The 25,883-nt window shown below is 51.3% G+C and overlaps 1 protein-coding gene across 3 annotated transcripts in view; it reads right to left on the bottom strand.

Moving 5' to 3' along the window:
- Positions 1 to 25,883, bottom strand: part of SLC37A1 (solute carrier family 37 member 1) — a gene marked incomplete at its 3' end in the record, with an annotated part of 68,378 nt that overhangs the window by 8,305 nt on the left and 34,190 nt on the right. For all 3 annotated transcript variants that reach the window (XM_081235227.1, XM_081235226.1, XM_081235225.1), the window contains exons 9-17: positions 24,024 to 24,061; positions 18,249 to 18,329; positions 13,221 to 13,352; positions 9,891 to 9,981; positions 8,132 to 8,194; positions 7,598 to 7,683; positions 6,570 to 6,618; positions 5,144 to 5,217; positions 3,640 to 3,718 (exon numbers count right to left, since the gene is read on the bottom strand). In XM_081235227.1, the coding sequence (XP_081091353.1) occupies positions 3,640 to 3,718; positions 5,144 to 5,217; positions 6,570 to 6,618; positions 7,598 to 7,683; positions 8,132 to 8,194; positions 9,891 to 9,981; positions 13,221 to 13,352; positions 18,249 to 18,329; positions 24,024 to 24,061 (693 nt within the window). The remainder of the gene's footprint in view (positions 1 to 3,639; positions 3,719 to 5,143; positions 5,218 to 6,569; positions 6,619 to 7,597; positions 7,684 to 8,131; positions 8,195 to 9,890; positions 9,982 to 13,220; positions 13,353 to 18,248; positions 18,330 to 24,023; positions 24,062 to 25,883) is intronic.

Here is a 25,883-nt window from a genome sequence, read left to right on the forward strand (position 1 = left end):
ATAGGTTTCCTAGGAAGACAAAAACAGTAGAGGAGACTCGTCAAAGAGAAAACACAGCACACTTTCCCAGGGATGCAGGGCATGTGTTTCCGGACTGGGTGGGCCCCAGGTGCCCAGGGCATGGGGGATACAAAGAGGCTGCAGAGGTACAGCGAGCCCGGGGGCCTCCAAGAGGAAAGACCAGAGGTCAGAGGTGGAGGCCTGGGCTAAGGGTGACAACGGGCTTCTATGTGGTGACAATGGGAGCTAGAAGACAGAATTCTGGAGAAAAAGGACTCTCAGCTAGAATTCTATACCCAGACAGACTATCCACCAAGGGAGAGAACTGAATCCAGACCCCACAGACTCCCGAGCTCTCAAATCTGCCTCCTGCAAACTATTCCTCGGAAGCTACTAGGAGACGTTTTCCACCAAAGAGGAGAAGTAAACACGGGATCTAGGAAACAGGGGTCCACCGTGGGCAAGACATGAAAGGGGCTTGCAGGAGGGCGGTACAAGCAGCTCTGGGATGAGAGCCATGTCCTAGGCAGAGCACAGGGGTCACGTGGCTGCAGGGGCCCTCGCAGGCTGCTGGCCATGCTGGAGAGGAAGGAACAGCTGAGACAGAAATGTAAACAAAAGGGAAAACAGGACATTTGTTACTTTGGGGAAAAACAAAAATGTGCATATTAAGGGTGTGCAGTTAAAGTTTATTTCTGGGCTCAAGAGTGAGCGAAGTGAAGCAGTCAGGATGGCTGGGGAGGAGGAGAGGAGGGGCTTGGGGAGCAGGGTCCCCAGCTTCCTCACCAGGAGGACAGCAGCGAAGGTCGAAAGGTGATGGATCAAGAAACCTGTGAATGTGTTTGTGGGGAAGACTGGAAAGACTGGTCGAAAGTGGTGGCTTCTAGAAAGAGGGGGCGGAGGGGGCGTGGGCAGGGGGCTGGCATTTTGCATTATAGCAAGTTTCTAAGACTGCTATCTGGTTTCTAAAGTAACACTGTGTGTTACTTTGAGAAAATAAAAATTAACTTGAAGAAAGTCAGGGCTCTATTTAATCGCTCTGCATAAACATATAGAAACAGCCAGCCTTGCAGCCCACCGGGATGCCGTTCTCAACCCTGCGAACGCACCACACACATGAACTGGTGTCCCTGCAACCGTCTGGCTCTGGTGAATTGCGAGAAGGCACCAGCCTGTCCACAATTAGTCGAGCTGTCTCCGTCGGAACCAACATTTACAACATCTAATAAATACATCAGGGTAAACGCCCTTGTGAACAAAATTTCTGCTGGAACAGTGTGCATTCCCGCTTGAGCCTGGCTTTGCTTCCATCTACTTGGGCAGCACTTAGGCAGAGAAACAGTGGGGGAGACACAGTGGTGTCCGCATGCCTGCATGCCGTTTCCATGGCGACCACCTCCCCTGTCCCGGTGCACTGGGGCTGCCAGAGCCCATGGAGTCTCAGTCTCAGCCAGACCCCGGATGCAGGACCTGCAGCGAGCGCAGAGGTCAGGGATGGCCTGAGTTAGCCTCTGCCCTCCTTCTGTGAGGGGTGACAGGCATCCAGAGCTGGGCTTTGGTGCCTCCCGCGGCTCAGAGCCTGCCCCCGATTAGAGACGCAGAGTTTCTACCCTGGGCCAAGGACTTCTGCTTCCCTCTTGTTTTGAGAAGGAGATCAAGAAAAATGTATTTTTTAGGCTACTTCATAATTTCCTTCTTTTTTTTTTTTTTTTTTGCGGTACGCGGGCCTCTCACTGTTGCGGCCCCTCCCGCTGCAGAGCACAGGCTCCGGATGCGCAGGCTCAGCGGCCATGGCTCAAGGGCCCAGCCGCTCCGCGGTATGTGGGATCTTCCCGGACCGGGGCACGAACCCGCGTCCCCTGCATCGGCAGGCGGACTCTCAACCACTGCGCCACCAGGGAAGCCCCATAATTTCCTTCTTTTTAACCCCCCATCTTCTGCTTTAAAATGCAGTCAGGGCTGCCGGCCAAGCTCCCAATTTGCTTTCAGAAAAGGGTGTCACAGTGGGCGCTGGACTGACTCAGACAGAGGCCTCTGTGGACAGAAGGTAGAGAGGATGCTGCCGGGTCACACAGCCCCTCAGAGCCGTGCTCAGCCCAGGAGTCTCCCGACGGCGCATCTTCCAGGCCGTGGGAAACTTCTCAGGGGCCATGTGAGCCCGAGGGGGCGTGCTGGCAGGCTGCGGACACCCGTCACACGGCACGGCCCCCTGCCCCACCTCCCTAACCCCAGACCTGTACCCCGATTCCCAAGAGGTGCCCCCAAGGGGATGGTCTCACCGAGAACATCAGAGTGGTGACCACTGTCACAGTGCAACACGAGCAGGGACTGGGGAGGCCCCGTCCCACGGAGCCGTGCAGGCTGAGGCCTCTGCTACCCGGCCCCGCATCTTCGAACCCGACAGCCTGGATGGGAGACTGCCCAGCCCACCTGCGATCTCCCGTCTTAGAGCCACCGGGCAATTCCTTCCTCACCCACTTACTGAGTGCCTGCTCTATCCCAGGCACCGTCTCGGGGCTCAGAGTACAAACGAGAATGAAACAAACTCCTGTCCTCCTGGGGCTTCCATTCAGGTGCAGGGAGAGAGGACAGTACAGAGCAGACAGGTGGACGGTGCTCCAGAGGAGGGTGGGCCAGCGGGCAGAGGCCCTGAGCCTGGGCAGGGAGGGGTCCGCACACCCCAGACAGGGTGGACCGAGGAGGGCCCACGGAGAGGCCAGTATCGGGTGGAACTGTGCTTACAGAGCTGCTTTTGTCTGGGAAGCGCTTGGTTTACTGCTACAAGGGTGATCCAGACCCCCCCAGGGCCCCTCCCCACCTGGCCTGCCCTCATTGTCCCCCTACTTCAGGGGCCTGGGGCAGTAGGTGACACATCAGGATGCAACCGAGATCCTGCGCAGCAGCCATCGGGGCCACTCCAGCCCATCTCCCAGCTTCAGTTCCCGTGTCTCCAGAGAGGGGCCCTCGCCGACGCAGGAGCCCAGGGCAGGCAGCTCTGGGGTCTTGGCGGGAGGGGTCCCGCGGTCTGTGTGCTCCTCCCAAGAGGCTCAACAAAGGTCAAGGACGTTGCTGTCAGCCTTCTGACTCACGGATCAGGACAGGCTTGCTGTTTACCAGCTCCCATCTGCCCAGCTCAGAGCGGTGAGTTGCTCATTTTGCTCCCTTTCCCTCCAGAACATTCTACTGCATTCTCTCCAAGATCCTTAACGGGGCTGGTAACACCCGGAGGCTTGTGCGCCATGGGACCCACAAGTTCACCTGTCATTTATATTGAAATAAGATTCTATCTCCCTTGAAACAACTGTGATAAACAGTCAGTGGCCCAGCGGCCCGTGAGCCATAGTCTGCCCACCACCGGCTTGGAAGAAAACCTGGGTCCACCTCCTTTCATACCGAGGAAACCTTGTTTTGCCAGCCACGTGCGCAGGTCTCCTCTGGAACCATCCGAACAAAGAGGATAGGCAGGGCCAGCCACCTGTTTGCTCTGGGTTTGCATGTGCTTTTGATCTGCTCACATTTTAAGAAGGCCAGCTGGTCCTGATATCACCAAGGCAACTGGAATCCTGGGCATCTGTTAACTAGGATGTGACGATGTGTCTCCCCTAGGGCCACAATCATGGGCTAAAAGCATCCACGTACCTACAGACCCAGTTCCGTCAATGATGGCGGTCACGGTGGCCAGGGCGTGGGAGTTTCCCTTCAGACTTTTATGAGTCCCCTAGAAGAGAGGGAAACACAAATGTGAAACACGTCCCAGCAACAGCAGAGCAATTGCTCATGATTTTAGATACGCTTTTAATTTTAGAATAGTCTTAGAGTCACGGAAAATTTGCAAAGAGAGAGCAGAGTGTGGCAAACCCTGCTCCCACTTTCCCCTGTGTTAACATCTTACACCTTTCGGCTGTTTCTCATGATGAATGACCCACTACCGAAGCAGTACTCACGAAAATCTACACTGTATTCAGACCCCCTGGGTTTTTACCTAGTGTCTAATTTAATCTCTCTCTGTCCCAGGATCTCACCCAGGACACTGAATAACATTTAGTCGTTGTGTCTCCTGGGGCTCCTCTTGGCTGTGACAGGTTCTCAGACTTTATTTCTGGGACTTTCCTTGTTTCTTGTGATTGGATGGGGTGTGGGTTCTGGGAGGGGGACCACGGACGTGAAGGGCCGTGCTCATCACCTCTTACCCGGCATCCGTGTGTCAGTGCACACCTGCTGGTGTTGATGGTGACCCCTGGCGGAGGTGGGGCTGTCAGGTGTCTCCCCTGAGAAGTTACTCTATTTCCCCCTCCCCACGCTGCCCTCTGTGGGAGGACATCCCTGTGCACAGCCTGCCCCTTAGGAAAGGGGAGGTGTTCTTCCTCCCCCAGGGCAGAGGACCTGCATAAACCCTTCTGTGCAGGACACTTGCCTCTTCTCTCCCGTTTATTTATGGAAACTACCTTCTAACAGGGGATTTTGTATTTCAGTGCAGTGTGTCCTTCAGATGTCTGCACGTGGCCACCACACGAAATGACCGTCTTTCCTATCAGGTGGATGAGACAGCCCTGCTCTCTCAGGGCCCCTAAGGTCGACAGTCAAATGTCATCTGTAAGAAGCCTCCCGTCCAGGGAGAACTGGTCAGGAGCCCCTGTGGATTCCAAGGCCCTGGGTGGCCCTGCCGTGGCATTCACCACCCTGTACCTGAACTACTTCTTTACCATGTTGGCCTACTACCTGGAGTATGTCCTCCCAGGGCCAGGACCCCACCGGGCTTGTCCCTGAAGTCCCCAAGACCAGCAGGGAGCTGGGCACAGAGGGGGCACCCGGGATGGGCTGGACTCTGCTGAGGCCCCGAGGGGGGGCTCTGGGGCACACGGCCACCAGCCTCCGGGGCTGCCAGGGCAGCTCAGAGGAGCGAGCCAGATGCTGGCTTCGGACCTCGGGCCTCAGACCGTCTCAGCCCGCTTGTTTATGGGATGGGACTGCCATGTCCCCTTATTTGCTTCAGAAGACTCTTGGCATCCTTACTGGTCATCTGCAAAAGAGTGCTTCTAGAAACAGACCATTTAACTAACAGAGACCACCGCGTCACGATGGAAGGGGCGGCCGCCCCGGGCAGCATCTGGCCCCGGCTCTGCGCTGAGCTGCCCGCACTCACCAGGTCGGCGGAGACGGCGGTCGTGATCAGTGCGTACGGCCCGCTGACCAGGGCCCCGCTGAGGAGCAGCATGGCTGAGGGAAACAGAAACCGGGAGCGGGGACTCAGCCAGAAGAACAGGGCCCTGCGGGAGAGCCTCTACCGTCTTAGCTACTCCCTAGGTGGGCACCCCGGCATCACACACGGGTCGGGACGCAGGCCGGTGTGGGGAGTGGCCACTGCTGGGGCAAGCGTCACAAACATCTTCCTTCAAAGTTGCCCTGAGGTGTCTCTAAGTCCAATCACACTTTCCCAAAGATCCAAGCTCTGTTCAGAGGACCTGGTCCCCGCCTGCTCAAACCTGACGGGCAGCAGCTGTTGTCAAAAGCCAAGAGGGGGCTTCCCTGGTGGCGCAGTGGTTGAGAGTCCGCCTGCCGGTGCAGGGGACACGGGTTCGTGCCCCGGTCCGGGAAGATCCCACATGCCGCGGAGCGGCTGGGCCCGTGCGCCATGGCCGCTGAGCCTGTGCGTCTGGAGCCTGTGCTCCACACCGGGAGAGGCCACAGCAGTGAGAGGCCCGCGTGCCGCAAAAAAAAAAAAAGAAAAAAAAAAGGCAAGAGGAACCGAGAGCCCCGGTGCCCGGGCACAGACGGGACCACAGATGTGACCATAGACGTGACGCGGGTGAGCGCCTGGATGCCACCACCAGCCACAGCCTCGTCTGCAGCAGACAGGGCTTCCTCTCTGCACCCACAGCTGCACAGCCCAGCTCCGCCTGGGCGGGGCCACCGAGCTCATAACCTGTCCCCTGGGCTCACTTTCCCAGACCATCCTCTGGTTCACATTCCTCTGTGCGGAAGCTTCTGGACCGAGGGGTCCCAGGAAACTCCATGGTCTCCTTGGATCAGGAACCTGCCCTCTGGATGACTTTAACGGGATCCCTGCCAAGCCCCACTGCTGTCATGTGACAACAGAAGACGCAGTTACTCAGGGTCAGAGCCACAATTTGATAGCGCTCCTTGCAGGACGTTAAAGATAGCAACTGTGCCCAGAATGGCAGCTGACAGAGCAGCTAAGAGGGGACGGTGCCCCTGGGCTGGTGATGCTGGGGGTGCAAGTCTCCGCAGCCCCGCCTGCTGCCTTCCGGGGCATGTGCGGCTTCTCTGAGTGCCTCCTGCACTGGGCACCCAGAGCTTCTCACCGCCCCAGCCCAGGGGCCTGCACCCTCCCACGCTGGCCCTTAAACCTGAGGCCTCAGGTCTGGGAGCAGAAGTCTCTATGGGCCCCTCCCATCTGCCCCCCCATCCCCCAAAGAGGGACACGGGGACAATTTTAGCCACATCGCACAAACTGCATGCTTCGTTGTTGATTTTAAATTTCATTTCACAAGGCTGTGTGGACAAAAAAAAACTGTGTGTGAAAGAAAAGAAAGGCCTCATAGACTCACCGATGGTGGCTTCTAGACCCATTTTGCTGATGGCAGAAAATACGTAGAGCTGTGAACGGTGTCAAAACCAGAGAAAGACAAAGGTTTACTACGACTAGCTGAGAGGTTACCCAGGAATCTGTATTTCTGAAAAGCGATTCTCAGGCAGCCAACCAGACAGTGGAAACCCCGAGAAAGGAAGGAAGGCCACGCCGCCCTGGCAGGCTACCCAAAGACGGGCATCCAGAGTGCTCGGCAAACTGTCCCCAGGCTTGTCTCAGACACACAGGGTCTGATCACCCTGTGAGCTGGGAACCCAGGGGGGTGTCCCCACTCTGAGCTCCCAGGGGAGGGGCCTGGCTTTGGGGCAGCTCCCCCTGAGCTCCGTGTCCCCTCCCAGGCTGTCTGTCCTGAACACCAGGGCCTGGGTGGCGAGGGGGCCACACTCAGCACTTCTGAGTCAAGGTTCTTTGAGTGTCTGTGCTGGGCAGTGTCCAAGGCCCCAGGACTGTGCAGGGAGCAGTGAGCAGTGTGCAGGGAGAGTGTGCAGTGTGCAGAGAGCAGTGTGCAGGGTGCAGGGAGCAGTGTGCAGGGAGAGTGTTCAGTGTGCAGGGAGTGTGCATTGTGCAGGGAACAGTGAGCAGTGTGCAGGGAGAGTGTGCAGTGTGCAGGGAGCAGTGAGCAGTGTGCAGGGAGTGTGCAGTGTGCAGTGAGCAGTGTGCAGGGAGCAGTGAGCAGTGTGCAGGGAGTGTGCAGTGAGTGTGCAGTGTGAAAGGAGCAGTGTGCAGGGAGCAGTGAGCAGGGAGAGTGTGCAGTGCGCAGTGAGCAGTGTGCAGGGAGTGTGCAGTGAGCACTGTGCAGTGTGCATGGGGGAGGGGGAGAGTGAGAGGGGGCGGGGGGCACTGACTGGGGCTGAGGTGATGCCAGTTCCCAGAAACCAGAGCCCTGAGAGGAGGGGGCCCGGGCAGCTGGCGTGTGTGCTGGGGGGAAGACAGAGAAGCTGTTTCCAGAGGCACAGGGGCCCTGACGAGGTTGGGGGCTGCTCTCACCGTCGGGGCTGCGAGCAGCAGCATCAGGCCGCAGGTGGAGGCCCTTTTCTCCAGTCGATCGGAGATCACACCTGCCAGGATCCCACCTGCAAGGGAGAGGGAGGGTCCTGAGGGGCGTGTGTGGCCAGGGCAGGACCCCGTGGAGAGGGAGCAGGACCCGCGTTGCAGCAGCGGCAAGAAGAGAACGAGCTCCTCTCCAGACCCGTTTCCAGAGCCCGTGAGCAGGAAGCTGCCTCAGCGCTGGCGACCCGTGACCCAAGGGCACCTAGGTCCAGGGGTCGGCTTTCAGGCTGGCCTCAAAGCCCCTTTGCCTGTGAGGGTCCTAACACCGCCCGTCTGTCGCCCACGTGAGGCGTGCCCTGGTCCCCAGGGAGCACCAGCTCACGGCCCAGGATGGGGAGGGACCTGCCCTCAGAGGCCCGGCTCGGGGGCCTCCCAGTTGGAAGTCCACTCAAAGAGCGTGCGGGCCACGGGCCTTCTCGCAGCGCCGCAGTGGTGAAGGCTTTAGTCAAAGTAGAACAAAAATGAACTCACCGAAGATCCCGCCCACATCAAACAAGGTGGAGAGCTCCCCGGCCTTCTTGGCATCGAGGTGATCTAGTAACGGGACAGCAGGGCGTCACCGCAAGCAAGTTGCAGCAGCGCGCGAGCCTCACACAACATTCTTTTGTTTCAGAAGCATGGTTTAAACCAAGCAGCAGTTATTAGATCCATTATCAGATTAAGGTCAAGGGAGTAATTACAGAGGAGAAGGGAGAAAAAGAGTCCACTCTGCAGGCAGACACATAGAAAGGATGGAAACCGAACACTCTTAACCGTAAGGTGAGGATTCCCTGGCTCGGTCTAAGCATCACCCCGCCTTTGCTCAGGGTCCCCCTCGGGGCAGCCGTGAAGTCAGACACGGCCCGAAGGCGAGGCAGGGCCTGTGGGGGGCACCACCTGGGGAAGGCGCTGGCCTGCAAGAGCGCTCTGGACACGGACCAGACGACCCCCAGCGTTCAGGCCGGGGGTGGGGGCGCTGGAACCTTCTCCTCCAGAGGAGGAGACCGAGGTGTCCTCACACTCAGCTCAGGATCCATCACTGGACTTAGCACAAAGCCTGAGCTTCAAGCTGGATTCCGGCTGGCCAGCGCCTGGAGGTTTGGGAGCCTCCAGCCTGTGAGTCAGGTCGTGCCCTTCCTAGAGGCCCGAACGGCACATACCGGGAACTCTGCCCCTTTCAAACGATCCCTCAGGTGGTAAATGCCGGTAACTCATGATGTGAGCCCTTCACAGTCACAGGAGACCGCTGGGGTGGAAGGCGCAGGGCCGGCCTATCAAGGGCCCACGGGTCTACACTGCGTGCGCCTTGCCTGCGGTAACGAGTGGAGGTCGCTAGCCCGGGAAGGAAGCTCCGAAGCCCCTCCTTGACCGGGTCCCTGCTAACACAGGGTGGTCTCCTCACCGCCTCCACAGCCTCCATCCCCGAGAAACTCAGCCCTCTGGCCTCGGGCTCACATCCACCTCTGCTGGTCCTACGACACTGCCAGGAGTTACTGGTCTGTTCTCTGGAGCCCCCATGTCCCAAATGTCTCCTCTTTTCACGTTTGCTAGAGCCCACTCCTCCTGGGGACCCTGGTTTCTTTGCTTTGTCCTCACACTCCCTGACCCCGGGGCCCAGAGCTCGGGGCCCTCCTTGACCATCCCTGTCCCCATTTAGCCGCGGCTGCAGCCCCTGCACAGGACCTCTCCCCGGAGGAGCTGCTGGTCCCTGCCCATCTTCCCGTGTGGTCACGCACGGGACAGGGAGTGGGCGTTACTGCGGGGCGAGTCTGCTCTGTCAGAATCTCCAGCTTCAGCCCCTGCTGGACTGGAAATGCGAGACAAACTGTCCGCTCCCCAGAATTAGAGCTCATCTCCAAGAAGCAATTTCCAGGCCAGTTCCTCAGCCTTTCTTATCTCAGATCCCTCAGGCCTCTGCTCCTGTTCACCAGCTGCTGTGACCCAAAGTCCAATGCAGCCTACATTTAAAAGCACGCTGCCCCAGATAGGAAGAACCCCGTGGAATTTGTAGCCACAGCTGGGATATACCGTGTCAACCCTTCACACCCCATCCAGGTTATCATTATGGCAATGAAACGTGGCTGTCTGAATTCTTTTTGTCTGTACATTTCTACTAATCATGTTGTTTGATTCAAAAGCATCATGCATCCCTTTCCTTTCCAAGACTGTAGACACCAGTGGATAAAAGGGAGTCCCGATCACAGACCCTGCCCAGAACCTCCCAGCTGTGAGGCTAGCCACAGGTACTCACCTACATTTGTGATGTACAGTGGAAGCCAGAAGAGGAAAGTATAGCTGACCAGCTTGGCAAACAGCAGACACAGAGAGAACTCGATCACGCCCTGAGAGAGAGAGAGCAGGGGTTCACCCCGGCAGTGGACTCAGCAGGTTTGCTGAGATATGCAATAGAATTACACAGCACTTCATTCCCGTAAAAACAGCCCTCATCTTGGGTCTGGTTTTAGCACCTCCAGATGCACGGACACTGTATCGCTGTGGAGGACGTGAGGTAACTGGAGAACTGACCGATACGGACTCTTACCTTTTAAGGTTGAAATTCAATGTCTTTACATCGGATTAGAGTCAATAAAAATACTACTGGTTTAATTCTCACCCCACATCTCTCTGAAACTTAGCTATTAAAGGGGTTCTCAAAGGGCACAGATGTTGTGCAGAGTCATCTAGTTACTGAGTATTTATTGGCTATGTCTTTTTCCCCTAAAACTGAAATCACTACAAAGGATAGAGATCTGGAAACACACAGCACAAACAATTTCCACTATTCTGTAAGATACACAGGCTACCCCCACCTGCCTGGGACTAAGCAAACAAGTGGGTGTTGGGGAAACACCCAGGGAACCGGGCAGAATCATGTAACACCCCCTCCCCCTCCAAGTACAAAGGCCCCTCCATGCCCCTGCCTCTTGTTTGTGGAGAAGCTGAAGTCTCCCAGGCCTCCCGGAGTCACAAGGGAATAGGCTTGAGCTGTTAATAACCAGGATAACAGAGTCACAGAATCTTTCAGTATCTGATGCATATTCCTGAGTTGTTTTACAGATACTGTAACTGCCACCGGAGGAAAAAGCTGACTGCATGATGACCAGACTGTAGCCATGACAAAGCTGCTTCATCTTCAGCAGTACTGGATCTATGGTTAGCACAGTTCCGAGAACTGGCCTCAAGAGAACGGGATTAACACTATCGCACATAATAATCTCTGTCTTTGTGGGCATCAAAATATTGCGTTGACCAGAAAATTCATTTGGGTCTTTTCGTAAGGTGTTATGGAAAAACCTGAAAGAACTTTTTGGCCAACCCAATAATTGTAGCTTGTTCTGCCCATGGACATAAGCAGGCAACTAAAATTGTCAGCAAAGAGGTGCCCCACGTCAACTTCTCCCACGCCGAGAATATGGCATCCTATGTCAGCATGAAGAAGTTACAGAAGATGGACCTTCCCCCATGAACCCACAGAAGTGGGATGACGCTCTGACAAGGGGGATCTGTCAGCAGGTTTTGGAAGGCAAGAGCTCTCTGCAGGAGATGCCCCTTCTCTCGTCACTTTAGCAGAGCTGTACTGTAACTAACCTTAAACCAGACACCCCCATGGTCTACGCGTCTCTGGCCTAAGCACACCTGTCCAATCTTTTGATTACACAATACCTTGCCTAGCCTGTTGGTTCTTTCCTAGATCAAAGAAGTAAAAACGAAGAATAAGTAATTAATATCGATGGAGGACCAGATCTCTTCCTTAGCTTCCCTGTCAGTAAGCCTGTGAACAAACTGTGTGAACAAGAGAGCATCTAAAGAAAGACCACAAGAAGTCAACAGGCCTGCACACAAGCCTGCACACACTGGGGGATGGCGACAACTCTGACCCCTTATCTCAGTGATTAACTGAGATTTCTTCTCCTTTTCTCTTTAAAAACTTTCATGGCCGAGCAGAATCTTTGGAGTTGGTTTTGGGGACATGAGTCCGCCTTCTCCCCGGGTTGTCAGCTTTTCTGATTAAAGCGACTTTCCTTTCTAACCAACACTTGCCTCTCGAGTATTGATTTTCGAGGGTGAGCAGCAGGACCTGAGTTTGGTAACGCCCAAAAGGGAAACGTAGATCTTGATGAGGATACTGAGGTTTGGAGTCTCACGGCTACTGTGAAATGCTTGTTTGTGTTCCATCTTATGTCTGCGTTTAGAAAGAGGTGGCCCTTGTGAGACAATAAGTCCAGATATCACTTGGGAAGTTTGAGTGAGAAATTGGGTAACACTAAGGTACTGACCCCCTCCCCTGCTACTCCCAGGTTATACTGCATAGTTACAAACATCCCTCAAAACTAGGCAAAGCACACAATATGGAATTCATGTCAGTGCCTTTGAAATTAAGCAAGTTATGTTTTCACAGTCAGAGCCAGTATGAGGGTGTGTGTGGGTGAGGTACTGCATGCTTACCATGTGCCTGGCATTGTGCTTATTGTGTAGTTAATTATCTCATTTGATCCTCAGAGCAGCATTAAGTAGTAATTCAGGTCCTAAGCCTGTGTTACGGCGAGGAAATGGAGGCCCAGAGTGGTTAACACCCTTGCCAGGCACACCCAGCTCCTCTGTAGCAGGGCCAGGTCAGGCCAGGCCAGGGCTCTGAAGCCTGTTCTCTCCACCACCCCACTTCTATTTATAGTGTGCACCCTACTTTTTAGCAAAAGTATTTGAGGTGGCTACACAATAAGGTACAACAGAAAAGTTACTTCTTGTTATTAGCAACATTTAAAAAATAACTTCTTAATTTAGAACCAGCATGTCCTCTGGCCAGCCCACAGAGATCGTTTTTAGTGACCCCAGGAGTCCAGGCCTGGCCTTCAACATTCTCTTCTGGCAGGAGACCGGCAACAGGGTCCTCCACAGCCCAGTTTCATCTGGGTGCTGGCAGAAGTTTCTGTTCGAAAGCCGAGGTTCTCAGTTCTTTCACTTCTGGGCCATGATTCTAAGGCTCTGGGTGCACTGTTTAGCTTCCAGCTCCCACATGGTCGCTACGGAGCCTCTGGGTTCTCTCGGCTGGTTTTCCCCGAGGCCAGCGTGAGGGAAGCGATCTTGCTGTATGAGACCCACGTCTGTTCCCCTGAATAGGACCCAAGGGCAGGAGCCCAGGTGTTTCTGAGTGTGGCCCATGGGGTCGTCCATCCCGGCCCCCAGGGGCAGGGTGTGCTCTCTCCTCTCATCCTGCCTCTGTTCTTGGCTCTGCCTTCATCGCCCTCCACGGGCTCCCCGTTAGAAGAACACAGCTCCTCAAAGTCCTCTGCATGGCTCCCCAGAGGCTCTGCTGAGGGAGCCCGTGAATTTCGTATACATAATCTACATATATAATATATTTTATAACTATTAAGAGGCGAACACAACTCTGCAGCCTTATTCATTCCTGAGCTGACCTGTCGGCAACTTCTGGTTCATGCTATGGATTTCTAATTTATGGATTACGTGATCCGGAGAATCACGGATTTCTCTTTTTAAGCTTGATTATCAACAGGCCAGTTTCTGTTCATAGTAAGCATAAATGCCCCCGTTTGAAACTCTCCTGGGCACGTGTACTCACGGGAATTTTCAAGGCCCCTACGAAGCTGATGGCCGTGACGCCGCCCCCGCCGTCTGCCGGGAGAATGACCACGTGGTTCTGGTGGCCGGAGCGCTTTCCATCTGACAGCAGTAAGCACTGCATCTCTGGGTCCTGGAGACAGATCCCGTTGAAAAGATAAAAGAAAAGAAAAGAAAAGGTGTCACCAGGTAGTCTATTTGGTCGAGGTGTGGTAAGCTGCTCCACTAAAGGTCTTGGGGAATGGCTTGGATAACACCCTCACTGTGGCCATTGCTTTATGACCATTAACATTCACGTGGTTTTGGGAAATACTAACTAAAAACACACAAAATCCTATCCTTTGATCCAACAATTCTAGGACTCTGTGAAAAATAATTTGGGAAGTGGAAAAATACTTATATCATAAAATTAATGTCACACCATCACTGAGAAAAATTGCTAAAGTACATCCATATAAATATCTTGCAGTTGTAAAAAAAAAAGTTTGTGAGATTTGATGACATGGGAAGGTGCTTACGATACATTAAGTAATAAGACATCATTCAAAAGCACATTTTCATTATGATCTCAAAGAATGTTTAAATATGTACCTATGTAAGTAGGTAACTAAAGGATCTATTTATAGGAAAAAAGAAGCTAAATTCTAAACCGACAATGGTTATCACTGAATGGTAGAATTACATGTAATTTGTATGAAATGTCGATAAATTCTTTCCATGATCCTGTATTTTTTAAGGAGTTCACAAAGGACATACACGATCAAAAACAATATTATTTTAAAATTCATAAACCAATTCCACTATTTCATAAATTCTGATTCTGGACATCCCTAAAGGACAAAGTTTATCTTCATTAGGGCTTCCCTGGTGGCACAGTGGTTCGGAGTCTGCCTGCCGATGCAGGGGACGCGGGTTCGTGCCCCAGTCTGGGAGGATCCCACATGCCGCGGAGCGGCTGGGCCCGTGAGCCATGGCCGCTGAGCCCGAGGAGCCTGTGCTCCGCAACGGGAGAGGCCACAACAGTGAGAGGCCTGCGTACCGCAAACAAACAAAGTTTATCTTCATTAAAACAAAGAACAGTGGTCCTCAACTCTGGGGGGGATATCAAGTCAGAGCAAGGATGATCATCTAAAAGTGTCCTTCATGAGGGCACTATATAGGTCAAGGATTGAAAAAGAAATGTTTCTATGTATATTGGACTTACCACAAAACCAAATAGGTTTTATTGTACTTATCTCACTGTAATCTACACGAGTTAGATTAAAAAATGCAGTTAAATTTAAAAAAATGACAATGCATTGCAGTATCCCACTCTTGATATTAGAGTTCTCTTCTGGTGAAAGACAGAAATTGGGAAACGGGCTGGCAGGCTACAGCAACTATGGGCACTGAGCACCCAGCGCCTCACCTCTCGGGCAGCAAGGGCTGCATCACCGAGAAGCCCAGCGCCCACCATGACTCAGGCATCGAGAACTGGCCTTTGGTGAACATGGTCGCGGGTAACCACGTGCTCTGATGTTTCAGGATGCAGACGACAAACCCCCGTGTGGAAGCAGAACATCCTCCTGACGACAATTCCGCAAAGGTATATGAAGACAGAGAATTATGATTTGAGTTTGGAAATAAAGTTTTCTCTCGTGAATTACACCGGCTGTCCAGTGTAGGAGACGAAATCTTTAGTTCTCCACCCTGGCATCTCCTGGGGGCTCTGAGAGACCCCGGTGCCCAGGCTGCACCCCAGACCGAATACTGCAGTCTCAGGGGCAGGCCCCAGGAGAGACCGATGTGTAGTCAAGGCTGAGAACCACTGGACAGACTTTTTTAACACTAAGTGGTCTGACTGGTGGACCATGAAACGCAGCCAGAGAAAGAGAAAAAAGAAAGTGAAAAGACTCTGCTCAGCCAGGACAGTAGTAATTGCAGGTCCAGCACAGAAACCCACCAGGTCACAGCCCGGGGTCAGCACCTGGCCCTTCCTTGTTCTGTAAACTGGGCTGGTTGGCCGTCCCAGCCACCCAAGTCCAGTCTTTTGCAGTGTCTGCAGGAGACAGAGGGATGCGTGAGGTCACGGCGGGTTTTCCAAAGCAAATCAGGAAACCAAGGCTGCCTCTTCCTCGGAGCCAACAGAGACCTGCCGGGAGGACAGGGCAGGGGAAGCGGTGTGCCTGGAGCCCCCAGGGGATCTGCTGGGGTGGGGAGCCCTCAGTGGGCTGGGGGCTTATTCAGCTGGGGACACGCCTCTGAGGTTTATACAAGCACAGGGTGAAAGGGCTCCGTGTGATGAGAGCAAATGCACACGGGGAGTTTGCACGGATGACGGCTTGGCCTTGCCTCACACGTGCTGGCCTCACACGGAGTCGCGCTGGCACGCCGGGTAGAGAAACCTTCAGCGTCACAACACCCACTCAGCAGTCTTTAAGTGGCCGCTGAGCCACAGCCAATCAGAAAGGCCCTCAGAGGGGTGGGAGAGGGTTGGACTGGGAGGTTGGGGTTAGCAGGTGGAAACTGGTATACAGAGAATGGATAAACAACAAGGTCCTCCTGTAGAGCACAGGGTACTCTAGTCAATATCCTGTGATAAACCATCACGGAAAAGAATATGAAAAAGAATATATATGTATGTATAACTGAGTCACTTTGCTGTACAGCAGAAACTAACATGACGTTGTAATTCAACTATATGTCAATGAAAATAAATTTAAAAAAAGATAAACAAAAATAAGAACACAAAATGGAAAGAATGTAAAAAGAAAAAAAATAAAGAAAGACCCTCAGAGAAGCCAAGGATGACATGAAGGACATGTGACTACAAAGATGACAGAGGTCGACATCCCCAAGACGACATGATAAACACCCACGAGGGCTGGACGCAGGTCCGCTGCGTGGCAAGAGACCCCGGAGCCTCTTTCTCTTTGTTCACATTCTCTTCCTTGACCACCCCCTTCTTTATGTATTTCCCCATGAAGTCTAAGAACCATGCCTGGCATAGAAGGGAATTAAGCACTCCCAGCTGAAAAGCAGTCGTGATCAGGGTCCTGGGTAAGGTTGCACTCTGAGCCCATGGATCTGAGCCAGGTCACTCTGGGAAGGGTGACACCAGTGTGTCTTGCCAAACGTGTGGGACATCCTTCCTGCCTGTTGACCCAAGAGCCACCTCCAGCACGTGAGCTCTCCACGCTACAGAAGGGCGGGGACCAAACAAAGCCTGGTTAGCACGCAGGGGCCAGCTGAAAGGGGACACCCATCCACTGCGGCCAACACCTACCCGGTCATGTCCACATCAAAGTCAGCCTGCGGCGTGGCCGGGCCTGAAACAGGATGATGTACGGGGGCCTCTAAATATGTAACTGTCTCTTTGGTGACATGTTAGTAAACAGACTTTAATAGAAGGAACCGAAAAAAGGAAGAGGGAAGTTATGCTCAGAAGACAGAGCTAGCTTTACTGGTCAGTAACTACATTAGAACACAGGGCCTGGCTCTTGCCTCAAGGAAAAGATAAGTCTTCAGCAAGAAGTGGAGAGGAATTAGAGCCATTTGGACATTGATTAAGACCTGATGCTGTGGACTGATATTTGCGTTCCCCACAGATCTGTATGTTGAACCCCCATCTCTAATATGATGGTACTGGGAGGTGGGGTCTTTGGGAGGTAATGAGGCCATGTGGGTGGAGCCCGCACGGTGGGATTAATACCCTTATAGGAAGAGACAGCAGAGAACTTGCTTCTCTCCCTACTCTGCCACCTGAGGATCCGCAGAGACGGCGGCTGCCTACCAGCCAGGAAGAAGGCTCTCACCAGACATCACACCTGCTGGTGCCTTGATCTGGGACTTGGCAGCCTCCAGAAACAAATGTTTGAAATGCGAGAAATAAATGTTTACTGTTTAAGCCACCCAGTCCAGGGTATTTTTGTTACAGCAGCCCAATCTAAGACACCTGCTTCTGATGTACACTCAGAAGTGAGTAGAGATTTTAAAGCATTTCAGTTGAATTTCACTAAGATCTAAGAACCAAGATGTATGAGACACCATTTTTCCCTCTTCCATTCTTTCAACCACCAGAAATAACTTCCTTGGGCAATAAAGAAGAAAAAGTAAGAAGCCTGTTTAGTACATGTATCCTTTAAGCTAACTGATTTAAAAAGAAAAGAGAATATCTTATACTTTCAAGAATTAAAACCAAACCTAAAATGCCCTTGCGGCTCCATGTGGTCAGCTAGGCAGAAGTAATGGGAGGAATTTCTTGGAAGGACAGTCACCCTTTGGTACCTGGGATCCGCAGGGGATTGGTCCCAAGGATCCCCCGCCGAGACCAAAATCGGCAGATGCTCAAGTCCCTTACGTACAATGGCTTAGTACAGTCAGCCCTTGTATGGGCGGGTTCGCATCTGTGGATATGGAGGCTGACTGCATCTTGAAAGGAGAGGGGAGGGTGAGCCCAGCGCCCGGGAAGAGCCCTGGGCTGCATCCTGGCCTCCCCACTTGTGAAGGGGACCAGGCAGGGAGCTGAGCATCTCCGTGCCTCAACTTCCTCTTCTGTACAACGGAGGGGCAGTGAAGGGGCGGGGGGCTGGAAGTGGACTTCCTATGTTGCCTTCGGGTCGCTCTTCTTATTCCCAGACCACCCTATGCTCTCTCCACCTGAAACCCCCTTGGGCCACGTGTGTGCACACTTACTCCTCACCTCCTTGACAGCTCCACGCAAAGCCACCAGCTTAGGGAAGCTCCCAAGACCAGGCCTGAATGAGTGCCTGCTCAGTCCTCTCTGGGTGGCTCTGTCTGCTGGTTTTCTCTCTACCCCACACTCGTCCCGCCCCAGGATGTGAGTTCCACATCCTGGGACTGATGTCCATGGCACAGGTGCTGCAACCCTGAATGTTGCAGACAGTTGTCGGATGAATGAATCGCTGACAAATTTGATTTACAAACTAACAAAGGCAAACTGAAGAAATACAAGACCCTGGATGTCTGTGACAGGTGTCACCGAGGCAGGACTCTGCTTTCCTGCCAAGCGGCCTCGTGTGCAACTCACCAGAGGTTTGCCCCTCTCCTCGGTTAGCACCTGCTTCTGCAGCCGAAATCTGTGCGTGCCGTTCTCGTAGCCTTTTGGATGCTGGGAGAAAAACATTTAATTAGAGCAATTACCGAATCAATGGACAGAAATTACACCTAAACTCACTGCAGCAAGGACACTAAATATCTTCACAAAAATGCTATCAAGGGAAAATAAGACAAATGATTAAAACAAAACAAAGGCTAATCAGTTTAATCTCAAGGCTCCAGACTCTCAGATAACAGAGGGTGAAAATAAAATCCTTTCCTGAAGAATAATCCAAGACTGAGGAATAAAGAAACGTAAAACTGCCGATTAAGGCAACTTAAATTTCCTTAACGGCTTTGACATTTCTAAACGACTTTTCCTCTAACCAGTGAAAAACAGAGTCCCTTCCTACAACAGCAGATTGATTCAGAAGGAAGAAAACACCCTCCATATAGAAGGAAAGCATGGCTTGCCAGACAAGACAGAGATTGACCACTGGGGCCACGGTGTGTGTGTGTGTGTGTGTGTGGACAAGACAGAGCTTGACCACTGGGGCCACGGTGTGTGTGTGTGTGTGTGTATGTGTATGTGTGTGTGTGTACAATGAACGTATGTTTTAATTTCTCTTGGATTTAATTTCACCTAGGAGTGAAATTGCTGGGTCATATGGTGACTCTATGCTTAGCCTTTTGAGGAATTGCCAGACTGTTTTCCAAAGTGGTTGCACCATTTTAACATCCCCACCAGCAGTGTATGAGGGTTCCAGTTTATTATTATCTGTCTTTGATTCTAGCCATCTTAGTGGGTCTGAAGTGGTATCTCATTGTGATTTTGATTACATTTCCCTGATGGCCAATGATATTAAACACCTTTTCATGTGCTTACTGGCCACTTATTTATCTTCTCTGGCAAAATGTCTCTTCAGATCCTTTGCCCCTTTTTAAACTAGCTTGTCTTTTTATTACTGAGTTCTAAGTGTTCTTTATGTATTCTAGATACAAGTCTTTCATCAGATATATGATTTGCACATATTGTCTCCCATTCTTTGGGTTGTATTTTCACCTTCTTGATGGTACCCTTTGAAGCATAAAAGTTTTAAATTCAGCGAAGTCCAACTTATCTATTTTTCCTTCCACCCCTTGTGCTTTTGGTGTCATACCTAAGAAGGCTTTGCTTAATCCAAGGTCATGAAGATGTCCTCCTATATTTTCTTCTAGGAGTTTTATAGTTTTAGCTCTCACATTTAGGTCTTTGATGCATTTAAATGTTGTGTACACAGTGACAAACAGTTCCAAATTCACTCTTTGCCTGTGGATACCCAGCTGTCCCAGCACCACATGTTAAAAAGATTATCCTTTCCCCACTGAATGGTCCTAGCACCTTGTCAAAAAACAATTGACCATGAGGGTTTAATTTCTGAATTCAGTTCTATTCCATTGATCTGTACGTCTACCCTTACGATAGTAATACAGAGTCTTGAATACTGCAGCTTTGTAATAAGTTTTGAAATTGGGAAGTGTGCATCCAACTTTGTTCTTTTTCAGAATTCTTTTGGCTACTCTGGATTCCTTGAATTTTCATATGAAATCAAGGATCGGCTTGTCAATTTCTGCCAAGAAGCCAGCTGGGGTTTTGATATAGATTACACCGAATCCATAGATCAATTTTGGGCAATATTGCCATCTTGACAGTATTAAATCTTCCTGTCAGTGAACACAGGGTGTCTGTTCACTTATTTAGGTCTTCTTTAACTTCTTTCAACAATGTTTTTGTAGTTTGCAATGTATCAGTCTTGTACTTCCTTGGTTAAATTTATTCCTGAGTTTTTTATTCCTTTTGATGCTGCTGTTAATGAAGTTTTTTTAATTTTCATTTTTGGATTGTTCATGGCTAATGTATAGAAATATAATTGATTTTTATATACTGATCTTGTATCCTGCAACCTTGCTAACTTTTTAATTAGCTCGAATAGGTTTTTGGTGGATTCCTTGGGATTTTCTATATACAAGATCATGTCATCTGCTAATAGAGGCACTTTTACTTCTTCTTGTCCAATCTACATGTCTTTTATTTCACTTTCTTGCCTAAATGCTCTGGCTAGAACCTCCTGTACAACATTAAATAGAAATGGTGAGAGCTGGTATCTTTGTCTTGTTCCTGATGTTATGGGGAAAGCATCCAAGCTTTCACCATTAAGTATGACATTAGCTGTGGCTTTTTATAGATATTCTTTATCTGGTTGAGGCAGTTCCTTTCTATTCCTAGTTTGTTGAGTGTTTCATTATGAAGGGGTGTTGGATTTTGTCGAACGCTTCTTCTGCTTCTAATGAAATGACCCTATGGTTTTTGTCCTGTATTCTATTCATGTGGAGTATTACATTAATTGATTTTCAGATGTTTAACCAACTATATATTCCTGGAATAAATCCCATTTGATCATGATATTTAATCCTTTTTTATATGTTGCTGGATTAGTATTTCGTTGAGTTTTGCATGTACATTCATAAGAGAGCTTGGTCTATAGTTTTCTTGTGATGTCTCCTTTCGTTATCAGGATAATACCTCAGAGAGTGAATGGGGAGTGTTCTCTTATTTTTTGGAAGAGTTTGTGAATAGTTGGTGCTAATTTTTCTTTAAATGTCTGATAGAATTCACCAATGAAGCCATCTAGTCCTGGGATTTTCTTTGTAGTCAATTTTTAAATTAATTATTCAGTTTCTTTCCTTGTTATAGGTGTATTCAGATTTTCTATCTCTTGAGTCAGTTTTGGTAGTTTATATCTTTCTAGAAATTTTCCCATTTATTCTAAGTTATCTAACTTGTTAGCATACAGTTGTTCATAGAATTCCTTTATAATTCTTTTTCTTTCTGTGAAGTTGGTAGTAACGTCCCCTTTCTCATTCCAGATTTTGGTAATTTGAATCTTTTTTTCCTGGTCAGTCTAAAGGATTGTCAATTTTGTTGATCTTTTCGAAGAACAAATTTTGGCTTGTGGACAAAAAATGTTGTCTGCCGTTTCAGTAAGCAAAGAATATTGCTGCCACCAAGCTATCAGCCACTGCAGTCCCCACCTCAGCCCCTCCCATCTGTGTGCCCTGAGGGGAATTCAGGAAGGAGAGAAACAGGACACTGGCCCTAGATAGTTAAGATGCATATCTAAGGAATAATTTCAATGAGCCCAGACCCCTGCATCTTCCCATACAGAGACAAGCAATAAAATCATTAACTTGAGATGTCTATTTTTTATGATTAACAGTAATCTTTAGATGTTTGACCACATGGCTTTTTTTTTTTTTTTTTTTTTTTTTCAGCGAAAGCTCCTTTATATCCTGGCTCCTACCTTACCTCTTTGGAACAGTTCCTCAGAGCTACGGAGAGGCTATCTCCTGGGATACAGTCCTCAGTAAGGTCCCTGAATAAACATTACTCACAACTTTTAGGTTGTGTGTTTCTTCAGTTGTCAGGCTTAATTGATTATCTTTATTTTTTTTTTCTATTCTTTACTGTTGGTCTTTAGGGTGTGCTAATGGTATAGTAATGTTTTTTTGTTGTTTGTTTGTTTTTAATAAAAGAATCCTTAAGAGTTTAGAAACATATACTGAAATAGTCGGAGACAAAATACTACGATGATTGGTATTTGCTTACAAAATAAATCATGAGGAGACGGAGGGAGTATTAGAAGGGGTACTGGTGAAATAAGACTGGCAGGGTGATGGGTACACGCGGGTTCATGATACTATTCTTTTTACCTTTTTACGTGTTTTAAAATTTCCATAACGAAAACTTCAAAGAACTGGAAAAGGTAAGAACTTGATGCTGAAAATAACACCTTCAGATGGGAAATTCCCAGGACAAGGCTCTACTTAGAAGTCAGCACCTGTGAAATGTCTTGCAAGTGCATCCGGCTTTGCACAGAAGCTCTGCTTATGATAAGGGGGAGGTGCAAAAGGACAGAGCAGATAGAGAACCAGCCAAGCTTGCCCTCAGTTCCCCAGGCTCTGGGGCCCCTCGAGGAGGTCCTGTGACACGGGTCTCTCCAGGGCCCTACAGGAAGTGAGTAGAGTTCCTGTGGGAAAGAGAACTTTGGGGCTGTGGTAGAAGCTGATGAAACGCCCCCAGAAATCAGTCCAATCTCTCCCTCTGACCGACCCCTGAGAGGAAGAAAGAGGAAGAGGAGCCCCAGCTCCGTGGGCCACCCCGCCCAATGTCTCCTGGGGAGGCTCAGTGAGCTGTCAGGGAGGATTCAGCAGGGGAAGATGACACAGCCTGGGCCCCAGGTCACACACACAAGTGCAGGAACGCCTCTAGCACAGGTATGCTTTCCCGTACGTCTGAAGCTGTGCACAAGGATGATTCCATACACACACGTGCACGTGCACACACACACACAGAGCTGACGGGCCTGGTGATGGATGGGCCACGGGGCTGACGGAAGGAGGAGGTGGGATGAGTCCTCTGGATCCAGCCTGTCCAAGGGGCGGAGAGCGGTTCTCCGACTGACACAGGGAATGCCAGGGGCCTAGCAAGTTTATGGGGTGAAAATAAAGAGAACATTCTGGTTGTGTCAAGTCTGGCAAGACACACAGACGCCTCTATGGGGATGTCGGGTGGGCGGTGTGACCTATGACCACGGAGCTCAGGGGGGAGGACCATGCTGGGGACTCCACATCAACGCACACAGAGGTGCTGTGAGGATGCTGAAGGCCCCGCCCGCGCAGGATCTCCTATGCTGAGCAGGAACGAGGGGAGAAGGGGCCAAGGACCAGGCCGGGGGGCTCCCACGTTTGGGGGTCTGGCAGAGTAGGGCCAGCAAAGCGCTCTGCATGTTACCAGAGAAGCAGCAGAGCGTGTTACAAGCCCCCAAAGGGAGCCTCTCATGGAGGGAGGAGACCACTACATCACACGCTGGTGACAGGCCAGGGGTGAGGCCAGAGTGCCAGCCACACGCGGCCAGACCGTGCTGCTGGGGGCCCTGGCGGGTGGCTTTGGCAGAGCGGGGGAGGCCGGAGGACAGGAGGGGAGTCAGGCAAGGGCAGTCAGGGAGCATGACTCGGGGGGTCTACTCTAAGGTAAGCAGGAAACCGGGTGCGAGGGCGACAGCCATGCTGGGATCGACAGAGGAGACAGGGCAAGCCGGAGGCCAGGGGAGGGGACTGCAGGAGCAAGGCCCTGAGGCCAGGGGCGGGGAGCTGGCCTGCGTAGCTCCCAGAGTTACTGTCACCTGGGGGTAGGCAGAGACCTCTGCGGACGCTGGCGGGGCAAGCGCCCTTCCAGGGCCGCGAAGACCACAGGGTCGCTCACCAGCTGGGCATGAGCAGGTCAGGAAAGGGGTGGCAGTGAGCAGTGACAATGACCCAGGGAATGTGGTCCTGGTGCTGGGCGATCCTAACAGGCCACCTGCCAGGTGTGGACGCCAGTTTCAAGTGATGTCAGCCAGCTTAGCTTTGCATCATCCTGTAGTCACACCACGACACCCGCCCAGGAAAGGTATGATGTCCCCGCTCCTTGTGAGGCCCGGCCGGTCCCCAGCTCCTGGTCACCCTCTGAGTCCCTAACCCAGACCGCACCAAGCCTCTCGTCTGCTTTTGGTTGTTCTCATTATGATTAATCTTTTTCTAAAACTGCCGATATTTTGAGGGAAGGACCTGTGCCCATACTTTGTTACCCACTGACAGGACAGACAGGGCCAGGATGGTGACAGTCATCAGACACCTGGCAGACGGCACACCATACTGAAGACACGAGAAGCAGGGAGCACGTCCTTACCGTGGCCAGGGAGGAAGAACAGGCGATGTCCTTCGGATCTGAAATACCAAACACGAAACAGTGTGAACCAGGGCTGGGCGTTTCCTCCGACACAAGAAAGTAAACCAAAACAAGGCACCCTCTGATGCTTTTACTAAATTAGCAACAATTTAAGAAAAAAGGCAATGCACGAGGCAGCATGTTTGGTGGGGTGAAGGCGCAGCTCGGCCACCCCTGCGAGAACCCACACGCGCCCCTTCCCTCACTCGGGCCCCGTGACTGCCTGATCCCCACGCGCTGAAGCCAGGAGAGTATGAAACCAGCACCGACAAACGCAAATTGTCACGAATATGAAGCCTGCTTTCCAATATGGAAGATAGTTTACAAATAAAAATAAGCAGAGCATAAGTACACTATGGTGACAAGCCATGTAAGATACATTTAAAGGGTAAGTATCAGAAGGAACTAGAAAAACATGACCAGCAGACCAGAGTAGTGGGTTCTGAATAACATCTGGGATGTCACTTAATGTTATGGAATTAACTAGAAATGAAATTAGCGGGCTCAAAACATCTACCTTGAAATAGAACAAAATGCCTTTTACCTAAATGCAAGGAGGTGTGAAATAAAATTCATGTTTTACAGCAAGACAAGGAAAACTTACACATAAAAATGATTCTCTGTCCTTTGGCGTCCTCTCCCCCACACCGTGCATCATGTATCCGCATTAGGCATCAACCCAGCCTCCCCCATGAGCAGGAATACCTGTGCAGCCAAGAGGAGCAACATTCTCCCAGCATCCACAAGACAACTCCTTAAAGATCACAGTCCTTCCTGATCTTGTAAGGGGTCACATGACCCACCACGATGCCACTTAGACCTGGATTATGTAAACTGTCAATAACCCCTCGGTCTCAAAAAACTTACATAACTGTGCCTTGACTTCTAATGGGCGGAACAGTCCTCAGAGCTTTCTGCGATGCTCTTCCTGGGTTAGAATCCTCAAATTTGGCTTGAATAAAGTTTTCCAATTTTTTCTTACATCCACTGCTTAACTTTTTGTCAACAGAGGGAAGGACATGAGGAAGCGAACAAAACCAGAAGCTAGGCTTTTTTCATCTTCGTACTTTTTTTTTTTTTTTTTTTTTCATCTTCGTACTTTAAAATCACGCTGGTGTGACCCGGGAATGAGAGCCAGGCTTAGGGCCACGAGTAGCCCTGGCAAGCAGACTCCACTTCTTGAGGATCTAGACAGGCGCCTTTTAACAGCTTTGCTCCTTCCCCATCACCCAGAACCCGGGTCTTTTTTATAATTTTTGGTGAGACAGTTTAACCGCCCTGAAACACAAACCGAGCCACAGGGCTTTAAACTTCCCACAGCGGCGTTCCCTCCCGCGAGATACAGAGGGTGACACCGCGGAGGGGCCCCTGGACCACATGTGCTCCTGGGCTGGAGGCTCCTCCCCGCTGCCCTCTGCGGAGGGTGGGCCTGGGGAGCCCTGATGGTCCCGATGGCCCTGGGGATGTGCAGTGACATCAGCAGTTCCCCAGCCCGTGGCTTTCCCCAGCTGTGCTGTGAGCCCCAGGGTCAGTCTCAATGGGGTATGGCTGGTCCCCAGGACATGGCTTTTCCTGGGCTTTCACCCTGCAGGACATTAGTACCAGTGACCCTTGGCTGGGACACGTCTGAGGGCAGCTTCCCAGGCAGCCCTGGAGGGGCCTGTGGATGGGGTGCCCTGTCCCTTGGGCCCAGCCCCGGCAGGAAGGAGGAACGGGTGAGCCGGTCCCTCACTGCTGGTCACGAGAAGGGGCGCTCCTGGGGCTTCCCCACGCACCCTGCAGTAGGGGACTGGGGACCGGGAGGGAGCCGAAGCAAACCAC

Source organism: Mesoplodon bidens (genome assembly GCF_964165515.1).
Source record: "Mesoplodon bidens genome assembly, chromosome: 5".
Classification (NCBI taxonomy): domain Eukaryota; kingdom Metazoa; phylum Chordata; class Mammalia; order Artiodactyla; family Ziphiidae; genus Mesoplodon; species Mesoplodon bidens.